This window comes from Crinia signifera, chromosome 2, assembly GCF_055691185.1.
Source record: "Crinia signifera chromosome 2, ASM5569118v1, whole genome shotgun sequence".
Taxonomy (NCBI): domain Eukaryota; kingdom Metazoa; phylum Chordata; class Amphibia; order Anura; family Myobatrachidae; genus Crinia; species Crinia signifera.
Window position 1 is genome coordinate 311,864,258 of NC_139218.1, and position 13,040 is coordinate 311,877,297.

Here is a 13,040-nt window from a genome sequence, read left to right on the forward strand (position 1 = left end):
CCACGAACCAGGGCAGGCAGCCATGTTAAGTGCACTATGTAGGATTACCCTGGGTAGAATAGGTCACACTAACCTAGAAGAGATGACACAAAATGTGTGGTTGCAGCTTCCTAGGAGCAGGCCCAGTGACAATGGGGGTCAAAAGGGACAGCTGACCCAAATTCCCAAATTCAGCATAGCTGCGGGGCCACTCAATCTCTGCACCCAGCCGCCCGGCAGTCAATTGTTATGGGTGGCTGGCACTGAATTCCCCCCCAACGAGAATTTTTGCAGCTGTGGCAGAGAAGGGGAGGCCTTTGACTGTAGTGGCGGGAGCTGCCTGGGGACGGACGGTTGGGAAAGGCAGATCCCGCAGCTTACACACACACTACACTGACAAGTGCCGGTGCTGCTGCGGAAGGCTCCCAGCAGCCGCTTACACACACTGACATGAGCTGGTGCTACAGCGGAAGGCTAGAAGATGCCTTTTGCTGCAGCATTGGCTCATGTCAGTGTCTGTAAGCGGCGGGAGCTGCATGTCCCAACAGGCTGTCCCCAGGCATCTAAATTCCCACTGGCAAAGAGCATTTATCCCCCCTAGGCAATGAGCATTTAAAACCCCATTGCAACTAGCATGTTATCTACTGGGAACAAGCATTTAACCTCCCCGGCAACAGCATGTAATTCTCCCCACTAGGCAACAAATATGTACTCCCCCATGACAACAAGTATGTACCCCCCAGGGCAAGGAGCATGTAACCCAGGCAAGGAGCATGTAACCCCTGACAAGAAGCATGTAACCCCCTGGCAAGGAGAATGTATTCCCTGGCACCAAGCATGTAACCCCCTGGCACCCAGCAAGAAACCCCTGGCAATGACCATGTAACCCCTGGCAATGAGCATGCAACCCCTGGCAAGAGCATGTAGGTAAGTGGCATGTGGTATAATATATAATGGGCATTATGGCATGTGGCCTAATGTGTAATGGGCATTACAATGTGTGGTATAATATGTAATGGGCATTGTGGCATGTGGCCTAATGTGTAATGGGCATTACGGTGTGTGGCATATTGTCTAATGGCCATTACGGCATGTGGCATGATGTCTAATGGGCATTATGGTTTAAGGTATAATGTGTAGTAGGCATTACGGTGTGTGGCATAATGTGTAGTAGCTATCAGTTCAGAAGTGATACTGTCTGCACTGGGGGCAGCCATTATATGGGACTTCTTGCCACCACTAGGACCACCATATATCCCTGCTCCACACAACTAATAGTGCTTGAGGGGGTGGGGGGCCCCCAGAAATATCAGTGTATGTAGCCCCAACATTTCTGTTGCTGGCCCTGCCTAGGAGTAGGGTAACAACAGTCAGGTCCATGTATTTTCCATCCCGTCCATGAGGATGCCAGGTGAGACTGCCATGCAGGGTGGATTCCGAAGGTTACACTGCGGGAGATAAACCATAAAAAGACATGGTCCCTTTTTATAAACTTGATCCCAATTGCGTTTCCACATTATATAAATATCTTGCCTATTTAAGATTAAGCTTAATTAAGAAGATATAAGAGTTGTCAATGAGGGGAGTGTTTATGATTAGGCAAGTATGACATTAAACAAATGTGTATTGTATATTGTACTGCATGATGCAGAGCAATTATTATTCCAAGGGCATATACTTCCTCAAAACTACTGTCAACAATGATGAATTGTACTGAATATTGTAGATTATTCATGAAATTTATGTTGCTAATTAGTTCTTAGCTCTTCTGAGGTGTTCAAATTTCCATGTTTGTGCAATGTTCTCTCTCATACCCAGACATGCAGTTTACTGTAGTAACATGTTTTTCCTGTCCATAATTTTCCTGCAAATGAAGTAATTCTGTACACGGTATTTGTTGGTTTCAGTCTATCTTTACTATTGATCTGCAATGTAAGGTAGTGTCAACAACAGTGTATCCATTACATTTACATGTTTTTATTACATGTTCATAAGTTTTATACCTTTCAATTTATGGACGGTATTCAATCTGTGTTGCTATTTCCCCACAGGGGGAAATATCGGCACTCCCCTATTCAATGCTGCCATTAACGACAACATTGAAGGGTGTCAGATCCAACTTTTTAAAAAGTCAGATCTGTTTTGTCGGAAAAGGCCGCGGATTGTAGAATTCATGGGCGTCTTTTGACAATCCGAGGCTGTTTTCACTGATCCACAGACTTTCCGTCAATCGACGGCAGAAACATTGAATTCCGACTGTTGAGTTACAGCCGGAACAAACGAATATGCCGACAGTTGGAATCCCGGATTATATACCCCCCCCCCTATGTATGATTTTAATTTATATCAATATCATCTAGTAACAGATCATCTTTGCAATTGCTCAATATGGGATTTGTGATAACCTGGTGCTGGCAGAAAAGATGAGGTAATCGGCAGTAGAAATGATATTAGGTTAACAAAGTGTAAATGATGTGTAAAAAAATTCTACTAAAATAATAGCCAATTTGTGGTATATACTATATAAGGTGGAGACATCACAAAGCCATGGCAACTACAGTATGCACAAAGAAACAGGAAGTCACACTGGGCCTTATTTTGGTTCATTCTTTCTGACAAAATCCTTCTTAGATGGACAAAACCATGTGCACTGCAGGTGGGGCAGAAGTTACTTGTGCAGAGAGAATTAGATTTGGGTGGGGTTTTACTTCAAAGTGAGATCTATATTGCAGTGTAAAAATAAAGCAGCCAGTAGTTACCCTGCACAGAAACAAAATAACTCACCCAAATCTAATTCTCTCTGCACATGTTACATCTGCCCCCCCTGCAGTGCACATGGTTTTGTCCATCTAAGAAGGATTTTGACAGAAAGAATGAACCAAAATAAGGCCCCTAAGCAGGAAGCTAAACAACAAGGCACGAGCAAATCCAGGCACACTTTTGTGGGGCAAGTATGTTATTTAGGATTAAACATTATTATCATTACCGCTGAGCGGTTGTGGTCAGGGTTTGTTACATTTTTGCAGAAAATATATAGATTGCTTCTAAAGAATAAGTCTGTAATAGTATTTCAGTACATACTACAAAGTGTCAGCAGTATCATTATTTATTTTCCAAATGTAATTCAAACAATTCATCTGAATCACTAGGAGGAAATCCTTAATACAAGTGAGCAAGTCAAAGCCACAGGACAGACTATAAATTCAAAAAAGAAGATATATGAAAAGGAGAAAGCCAGACATGCTGTGCTCAAGAAAGAAATAGAGGTGAGTATAGCAGAAGGCAAGTAAGCATATTTACTCACAATAGCTGTCTATCACTTTGGGGGGAAGCCGGTGAAAGGTCTACAGCAGGGCTGGGCAACACCGGCCCTCCAGATGTTAATGAACTACACATCCCAGAATGCTTTGCATTAGTATTGCTATGTGGCCATGCTGAAACTGATGCAAGGCATGCTGGGATGTGTAGTTCATCAACATCTGGAGGGCCGGTGTTGCCCAGCCCTGGTCTACAGTGTCTAGGTAGACAGTCAATAGGTCGAAAAGGTGAGTCAAAAGGATGACCAAGGGAGAACATCCTTTCTCCCTTGGTCATCCTCTCGACTCACCTTCTCAGTTATTAAGCTGAACCTTGTTGGGAGCACCACAAACCAGATACCGCAAGTGATTGTTGTTAACGCGGTCTTACGTTGGTCTTATGTGATTAATAATCTCATTGATATCCTTGCCAGTGCCAATCCTCACCGATATTATACACAGTCAATAGATCGACACAGGCAAAAGATCGACCTTGACTAAAGGTCGACATGGTCAAAAGTAGGGTGGCCAATCCCGGGATCGGCGGGATCCCGGGATTTGCCCCCAATATTGCCGGGATTTGAATCCCGGGATTGAGTCCCGGGATTTCGGGATTAGACTAGTTTAATGCTGGGCAGCGTCTGAGTGCTTGCTCAGACGCTGCCCGGCTGCTCCTGAGCCCGGCTGCTCCTGCTCAGACGCGCAACGTGATGTGGTCAGAGGTCACGCTGCGCGTCACACTCTGCAGCCAGCAGAACACGCCCCGCACCGCCATCGCTCTCTACAACTGGAGGCTGTTCGCTGAACTCACCTGTGCTGTGACCAGAACCAGGCATGAATGTGTGCGGCCGGGAGAGGTCAGACGGTGAGCGAGTTGTGACACCGTGGGTGCAGCATTGCGGCCTGCGCAGCGTGACCTATGGGTCACGCTGCGCAGGCCGCAGCACTGAACCCACTCCCCGCCTGACTACTCCCGGCTGCACAGTCTAGTGACACACTGACCTCCCTCTGGCATCACAGCCTGCCTCCATTCTGCTGCCGCCTGCCCCACTTAAAGTAAGGCAACGTGGGGGAAAGAGGGGTGGATTTCTTTTAAGGATGTCAATCCCGGGATCCCGGGAATCCTGGGATTGAGCATTTTTCAATCCCAATTTCCGGGATTGAAAAAATTCCCTGGGATTGGCATCCCTAGTCAAAAGGTCACCATGGGTTTTCACAATTTTTGAATGTTTTGGGACTTATTCATACTTTATCATACATGTGGACTACATTGAATTGGGGAAGGGTACACGTTACGCTAAATGGGAGTCCACGTCAACAGGTGTCAACATTAACAATAAAAAACTGAAAAACTCATGTTTACCTTTTTTATTTTCGACATTTTGATTATGTTGACCTATTGCATGTTGACCTTTGGTGTCAACATACTGAATGTCTAACTAGACATCGTAGACCTTTCAATCCACATCTCATTTCAAGTCAAAATACAGTAGTTTGGAAAAAGTTTAGTTATTTATTTGTTTATTGATCTCATAAATAGATATACCAGATTTGGAAAATATCGATTATGCTATAATTTACTTTATCTCCTTGCCCAATAGGTAATAGATTTTGATTTCACACAATGTCCCATTTTTTCAGAATTTAGTGTCTTTTTTATTAATAGTTTTGCCTTTTATACCCCTTTTACACCGCTGCAAAAACCCGGGGTCAGACCAGGGTCAGCAGCAGTCTAAATGGGTCAACCCTTGTCCATTTACATGGGACTTCTACCCAGGTCCTGACCTGGGTTGAACACAGCTAGGACCTGGGTAGAGGGCAGTGTAAACAGGTACGCCGGGTCATCCGACCCGGCTCCCATTTACATCAATGGGGTAGCCCAACCTCCGGACCGCAGCATCCTGCAGACAACATGGACGTTGTGCAGAGGGTGAACACAGCCTCAGCTGCTATCTGCTGTACTCTGCAAACAGCAGTGAAGGCAGGGAGTAGGTGAATGGATGCCTGTGTGCGGCATCCATTCACCTCGTGGATGGGGGCTGGGGGGTGCACGGAGGCTGGGGGCAGCCCAACAGCTTACCTTGGTGCTGGGCTTGCCACCAGTGCGGCGCTCCCGGCGGGGGTGATCATGGTCCCGGCGCTTGAAGATGATGTCATGTCCATGCGCCGCCTCCGTCTACACTGCGGGAAGGCACCACAGTGCAAACGGTGCAAATCCTGGAACTGACCTGGCTTGGATCCATGTTCCAAATGCCGGGTCGGATCCGGGATTTTTGGTGTAAAAGGGGTATAAATAATTGCAGCTAAATTGTTGTAAAGTTGCCTAAACCATACTCCAGTGAAATCCCCGTAACACAAACAGATCAACGGCATTGCGCTTTGGATATAAGCGCTTGTTGCTATAGCTATTTGTGCAGGGATATTGTGACCTGGGCCCTTATTCTGATCGGTGCGGCCAGATCCGAATATGCAGCCAGGACCGTGCGTGCGAAACCCCGCCTTCCATACGGTTCACCAACTCCGTCCGTATGCGGTAAGAAGCTGGCCGAACGGACCGCATGTGTATTTTTCACGGAATACGCCTCCTCCATCTCAGGGAACCTCCCCCATCATTCGATGGTCGCAGACCATCGAATGCAGGACCGAGTGGTCCACCAGCTCCCGCAACCTCAGACCACACGGACATTTTTCTGTGCAAAAGCAGGGATCTGGGCGGGCAGCTGACATCCGGCGATGTCATATGTCCGCCCCCTACACGTGCGTCACGACCGCATTACCATACGTACGCCCAGCGTTTTCATGGGAACGCCCATGAAACGCGGGGTGTAAACATATGGTAATGAGCCCAAACTGCCCTTCACGCCCCTCTCCACCCCCTGTTCGTAGTGTACACATTTCATGCGGAATGTTGCCGTGCGTCCGGCTCGCACATGCGCAGAGACGCCTCCGCACATGCGCAGAGACAAAACATCGGCGGCACGAACGCACGCGGATATTACCGCACCAACCAGAATAAGGGCCCTGGTGATATAAATATATCATGATGTGGCTGAGTATAGGGGGGATTTCTTCAAGCTAGATCTAAAAATTAGAAAATTAGAAGGGAAGATGGAATGTACTGCAGACGTGCTGCTGAGTATAAAAGCCCATACACACTGTGCGACTTTGAGCTGAAAGCCGCTCAAAACAGCATGATTGAGCGGCTTTCTGCTCAAACCCGCCCAGTGTGCACTGAGCGGCTTTCCCCCCAGCGATAAACGCTAGCATCGCTGTCCATACACGCTGGGCATAGTCGCCCAGTGTGTATGGACCTTAACATAATGAAAGAGGATTTTGATAGGTGTAAATGTCCTATAAGGTTTCCTGCCACAGTGCCATCCTTGTTGATATGTTCCTAAGCAATTGCTATGAGAGACACCCAATTTTTGGGTTAGTTCCCTGTAGTGCCAGAAGAGAAGACAGCTCTCCCTTCACTAGGAAGCAGGCAGGATTGTTATGTTACTCACTGGCAATTGCAGGAGTTGCAGGAAGGAGGCGGGGCCAAATTATGGCATTGCATCTTTTAGCTCTGTCCCTCACCATTGGCCTATTAATCAAGGGTGAGTCTACATGTTTTGTATGGGGTGTAATAGTGAGATGAGTTCACCCCTCCTCTGCTCTCCAATGTCTCCTCTCTGGCTTCTCCCGGAGACTCACAAAGCTATATAATGGATGGTGAAATAACCATAAAAATGTGGGTTAATTATACTCTATTGAAACATTGACAATCTGAACTGAACAAGATAGTTTTGTGGTTTGTGGTTTATTTACAAAGATTCGGGTTCAAAAACCTAGTGCTTCTGATCATATTTATGTCCAAAATTGACAAGGGCAATACTGTTCTGAATTGTGTTTTGCCTTTTTAAATTTCGGGTATAACACATAACACACATGTAATGAAGCCCGAGTTCCTGCGTCTGTGTTGGTGCCGGCTGAACTTAGACTTTTTTTTAAAAGGGGCAATCATATACAAGGCATGTGTTACCGCCAAACTCAGGCGTCATTTATTTAGCCCGATGCGTAGTAAATAAACCCTTTAGCATTGTATTAGTTTTGGGAGGAATATTAGATCCTGGTGATGTATATGACCATACTGTATGTAGGAGGTGTGGTACATATATCTTTGTGTGATAATATTTATGTCATACATGTTCATACTATAAACAAACAAGTAATATTTGACTTGTCAATCTATTTTGAATGATGATTTCACATGATATAAAGAGAACTAATTAAAATTGTTTTAAATAGAATCTAACCACATACAGTATCTTAATTATTACAGGTGCAGAAGAAGAGGTATGAAGCAATACTGAAACGTTTGCATTCCCAACTGAACAAGGCACGGCTAAACAGAAGGCAATGTCAGTGGAACATAGAACAAATGGAAAAAACAGCATTGAGCCTAAGAGAGAGTCTTGGCATGATGCAGTGACATTTCCTTGCTAGTATGTGTTGAGTCTCTCCATCATATTCTGTTGCTACTGTATATGTTTTTGTCAGGAGTAAATGGCAAATGTCCTTGGTCCTGAATACCATAATTATTGCTGTTCCATAATGTTGGTTACTTTGGGTGGTATTCAATCTGGGCTTCCGACTGTTGGAATAAATTGTTAATATCTATAGTATATTTGAAGTAAATTAAAGTAACAATTTCAAAATGTAACTGACTTATCTTTGCTAACTGGGGCACTTCTGTTATTGTTACACTCACCTTAGATAAACATGTTCTTTCCACAACAGTAATTTCACACCATGATTCTGTTACCTTAAGGATTACTACAGTGTCAGTCAGCAGTAACCTGTGCATCACAGATAAAAAACTACAGCACAAATGTTTTCCGTTTATTTTTTGTTAACAGCACATGAGTACAATATTTGTTTCTGCCATTTACTACCATTCCGAACACTGTGCATATTCTGAGTTCCTAGTGTTTTTCAAAGTGTATCATTATGGATAAGTGTATCCTGTATCAGTTCTTCCAGAATAAATACCATGTTATGCATATTACTATTTTGGGGAATAAAAGGGACGTATGAAGATGGCTCACTAGCTGCATATGCCAATGCCTTGAAGCTTAAAAGGGGAACATGGAGAAGTCTGACATAAATAGTGGATGTATAAAAGGTGCACTTGAAGGAGTATGGTAGTATCAAAGGGACATGTCAAGTAGTATGATGACATTTAGGGCAATGGCCTATTACATACATCTTAAAGTTTATCTTTCTTTTGCAAGGTCTTAGGTTTGGGGATGTAAAATGCAACCTACAGTATTTACATTGTGTGCAAAAAGATGTTATAACAGAAAGTGAAAGCATTTTCTTCAGGGGCACTGATCTCAAACTCAAACTTGCAGGATATGGAGAGCAGGAGCTGTGACTGCAAAGATTGGACCCCAACTACCATCTGGTCCCCCCATACATGGAAATATCCTCTTCCCCCCCCCCCACCCCCCGCTTACCTCTCCTGTCCCCCCCCCTTTGTTTCACCCCCCCCTCTTTTTTCGTCTACTCCACTTTCAATCTATGCAAAAATTTGGATATTTCTTTATTTATTTATTCATTTATTATTTCCCTCTATTGTCACGTCCCTCAGTGGCTTTACCTATACGTGAAAATAACCCAGACCCCTTCAGGTCACTTATTTTTAGGGACCATTTGCCCCCCATCAGAATGCATATATGTTATATATCCAACAACCCGTTTTCATTATTATCACTCCATGATCACAACTTTAATGCTGTACACCGCACAAGCATATCCTTATTAGCACTTAACTTCGGCTACTTTTTACTCACTTTACATACACCTATCATGATTCTGGACCTTCAAAAGAGGTCTCCTGGTATTAGCATACACTCAGGCACAACTCACACTGTCAGTAGAACTGTCATTGAGTCTCACCTGTTCTCACGTTTTAGTTTAAGTTTCGTTCCAGCACCTTCACCTTTGTTAATATTTTTCTTTATTCAGTGCACATCTGACAATATTGTCACCCTTGAGTCACTCATGTTACCAGGGGCCCACAAATTAGCTAGCCTCTAAACACCGTCAACTCCGGATTGCCAGTCCACTTTTTGACACTGGAATCCCACCCCCCCACCTTTCCAGTCCTGCACTCACACTCTTACGGCCCAGACTGGCCCCACAATTCCCAGAACCCTATACAATGTAAGGTTGACATGTAAATATACGACACATAGGTCTGCCACTGTATGTCGGACGACACAATATGGCCTAACTTTTTATTTGAATCTGGCTGGATTTATTCAACAAACATGCAACCGTCCATCAGACTTGACATATCGCAGTGCCGACATGCTAATGGACGACACATAAACTCGCCACAGCACGTCAGAGGACTCAATGCGGTCACTCTGTTATTCGTAAGCTGGCCAGCTTTACACTGGCAATAGACAATCACCGCCCAGACATGACATACTGGAGTGCCGACAGGACTATGGACGACACACAGGCCTGCCACAGTATGTCGGAGGACAAAATGCGGTCACACCGCTCATTACAATTGTGTTAGACCAGTTTTACAAATATATGACCATCCCCTTCCCACAACGCAACCCCATATCCTCTCTCTCCTTTTTTCTCTTCCCCGTTCCCCCCCCCCCCCCCCCTCTCTCCATCCCGTTCATCTCCCCTTTCTTCCCCTCTTTTCCATGATTATCACAGGGTATAACCCCTTACCTCATGAGGGTCTCTCCTCTCGACTGCGAGTGTTCAATTCCAGTGTGACATTAGAAATATTCTGGTATGAGTGCCCTAGTCGGTACTACCGGCATTCTGCCTCATCCGGAATATGACAAGATTTCACTCATGTCCAACGGTACCACGTTTTTTCCTCCCTCCAATCCGCATAGGGAGCACTAGCAAAAGAGGGTATAATTTAGCACTCGCTACGCTACCCCTTTCCCCTCCACCCACATTTTAAAATTCATGCTTAATCTCCCTCTTAACAGAGGTGTTCCAATATAAATACTAACACACACATTCTCGTGGTATATATTTAATTATTCTTTCATTCTTCCCCAATCTTTGAAGCAGTAAACAATAAACCTTTTATATTGGCAAGACTTATACCCTCTGAATACTAAGAGGGTTAAATAAACCAGATTTCTGATAATGAACGCCCAGACACCTTAACACCGGTAACTAATCCGACCCAATTAACACTAATGGACAACATGCAGACTAGTTAAAAGGCGAATACACGCCCAACTTAGCCACACACTGACCCTGAAGAAGCCTGACCCCAGGTGAAACGATCGTTGGTGCTAAGTGGAGGGACGCCCTTACAGCGCGCCTCCCTACAGCAGCAGTAGCAGCAGCCAGCAGCGTCCTAGCCTCTCCGGGTAAGACGCTCCCATCCACACACACACAGCAGACGGGAACAGACGGCCAGCAGTGATAGCGGGTAATCAGCGGTGTCTCAACCGCAGAGACACACAGGTAACGGGGGACTAGCGAGGGTGGACAGCAGACGGCACACTAGCTGACAAAGGCAGTAGCGCACCAAGAGGTATCCTCCTCAGCACATGCCTGGTACCGGACTACGCTGTCAAAATCCCAGTGCACCCCTACCCGCTATTTACAACTGGCACACACTAGCGGTGGCATTTATGCTAAATCTCTGCCCAGCGCAGTAGTATACTTAGAGGTACCCTCCGCAATTTATGCCCCCAAATCCGACCACACTATTAATGTCAGTGTACCCCTTACCCGCCACCTAAAACGGGGACCTATCAGCATTAACACTAAAAGTGACTGTCTGCCTAAAACTCCAGGAATCATATCCTGTCGATTCTGACAGTATCTATCGACACCAGGACCACTACTACCTCTCTAAAGAATTTTCTTTTCTGAACTAACTTCCTTCTGTCGGACTTTCCTTCTAGTATCTCTCACCCTCCACCTCTGCACTTTTCTACACGTGGAGGACAGCAGCATACGAACCGACACTACTCCTAAGCCCCTCTTAGGGCTCCTCTCATTTCAGGGGTCACTCACCCAGATTCTATCCCTAAAAAACCACCCTGCTCGGGAATTATTTCGCCATACAGGGTAAATCAGGGATATCACAGGGCAGCAGTACCCCCCTTTCTCTTTTCTCTGGCTCGATAGCTAGGAATCCCCTCTACGTGCATACAGGCCCGCTCACCCGCCATACCCTAAGGGCCCACCCCAACAGTACGGGTGGCAGCCAGTCAGCGGTGTTGAAAGCATTTCTGAAGAAGGGAGACCTCTTCAGAAAATTCTGTATTAATTCCACCCTGACGGAGAGGTATACAAAGCTGGGCAGCAGCCGCCGGGCACTGAGGGCCCGCTGAGCCATCTATACCTTCCCTGAGGATCCCAGGGGGAGGTGTTCCCCCACAATACCCATAAAAGCCCACTTAGGTGGCAGCTTGACCATTGGACGAGGGACCTGCCTGACGGTAGGGGAGACCTTTCCTGTTAAGACCAGGCCCCACAACCTTTTTTGCTCGGGTATATAAAGTCGGTTTGGGAACACCTCAGTACAACCCCATGGGACCAACAGATCTTCTCTTATTTTCTATTCTCTGAACCACCATAATCCTGGTATTTTGACAGGCGACAACCCAATAGTATAACATATTATATCATCTCTTTTGCTGACAACATGTCCCCATGATGGAGTAAAGAGGTTAACAAGTACACAGTAATTAAGACAAATAAACGGTGAATACCAGGTGTGGACACCCCCGTAAAGTGTGTATATTATTGCTGTATATACTGACTGCTCTGCTGGACTGAATATTGGATATAGAATTTTCAGTAGATATTTTATGCCCGCCGTGGCAGCAACAGAACCACCATGTGCAAAGAAGGCCTGATACCACAGTGACAACTACCGAATGTTTTAAACACTGAGATCTGAATACTGCAATGTGTACAAATTGGCCCTCTGTGGCATTAACGTGCTGAATGTTTTAAATACTGATACCTGAATATTGTAGTGTGTAAGAATTGGCCCTCTGCGGCAGCAACGGGACCACTAAGGTAAAGGTACATTTTCTGTGTGTACAGGTGATGGGCGTATTTCCACCCATTCAGACCTAACTGTATCAGCAATTTTGTTGCAATAATATAACAACGTATGTAGAATGTGTCAAATTTACCACACACATTGGGCCTTAATCTGGTTCACTCTTTCTGTCAAAATCCTTCTTAGATGGACAAAACCATGTGCACTGCAGGTGGGGCAGATGTTACTTGTGCATAAAGAATTAGATTTGGGTGGGTTTTACTTCAAAGTGAGATCTATATTGCAGTGTATAAATAAAGCAGCCAGTATTTACCCTGCACAGAAACAAAATAACTCACCCAAATCTAATTCTCTCTGCACATTTTATATCTGCCCCCCTGTAGTGCACATGGTTTTGTCCATCTAAGAAGGATTTTCTCAGAAAGAGTGAACTAGAATAAGGCCCATTATCCCTTAGCAATTGGTTGCTAGTTATTTAAGACTTAAGATACTGATCAGCGGCTGAGATAGAGAGCGAGTGGGAATAGCTGTGTTAAGGGGTTCATATACCCAATATATCCCCTCCATACACACGGAGATCTGCATAATAACAACACAGGAGCCAAACTGACTATCGTCACCAATAGCGGTATCAGATTTATTGCACTGTAAGCACACAGGAGCTAAACTGTGTATTGTTACTAATAGCGGTATCAGACTGTGTT

The 13,040-nt window shown here is 45.2% G+C and overlaps 1 protein-coding gene and 1 long non-coding RNA gene across 3 annotated transcripts in view; one reads left to right on the forward strand and one right to left on the reverse strand.

Annotated features, from left to right (window-relative positions):
• The window catches only part of CCDC122 (coiled-coil domain containing 122), a 29,423-nt gene extending 21,229 nt beyond the window's left edge, over positions 1 to 8,194 (forward strand). For both annotated transcript variants that reach the window (XM_083171211.1, XM_083171210.1), the window contains exons 4-5: positions 3,129 to 3,245; positions 7,600 to 8,194. In XM_083171211.1, the coding sequence (XP_083027337.1) occupies positions 3,129 to 3,245; positions 7,600 to 7,749 (267 nt within the window). In that variant the 3' untranslated portion in view covers positions 7,750 to 8,194. The remainder of the gene's footprint in view (positions 1 to 3,128; positions 3,246 to 7,599) is intronic.
• LOC146059088 (uncharacterized) overlaps positions 1 to 13,040 on the reverse strand; it is a 102,633-nt gene that overhangs the window by 51,242 nt on the left and 38,351 nt on the right. The window lies entirely within an intron of this gene.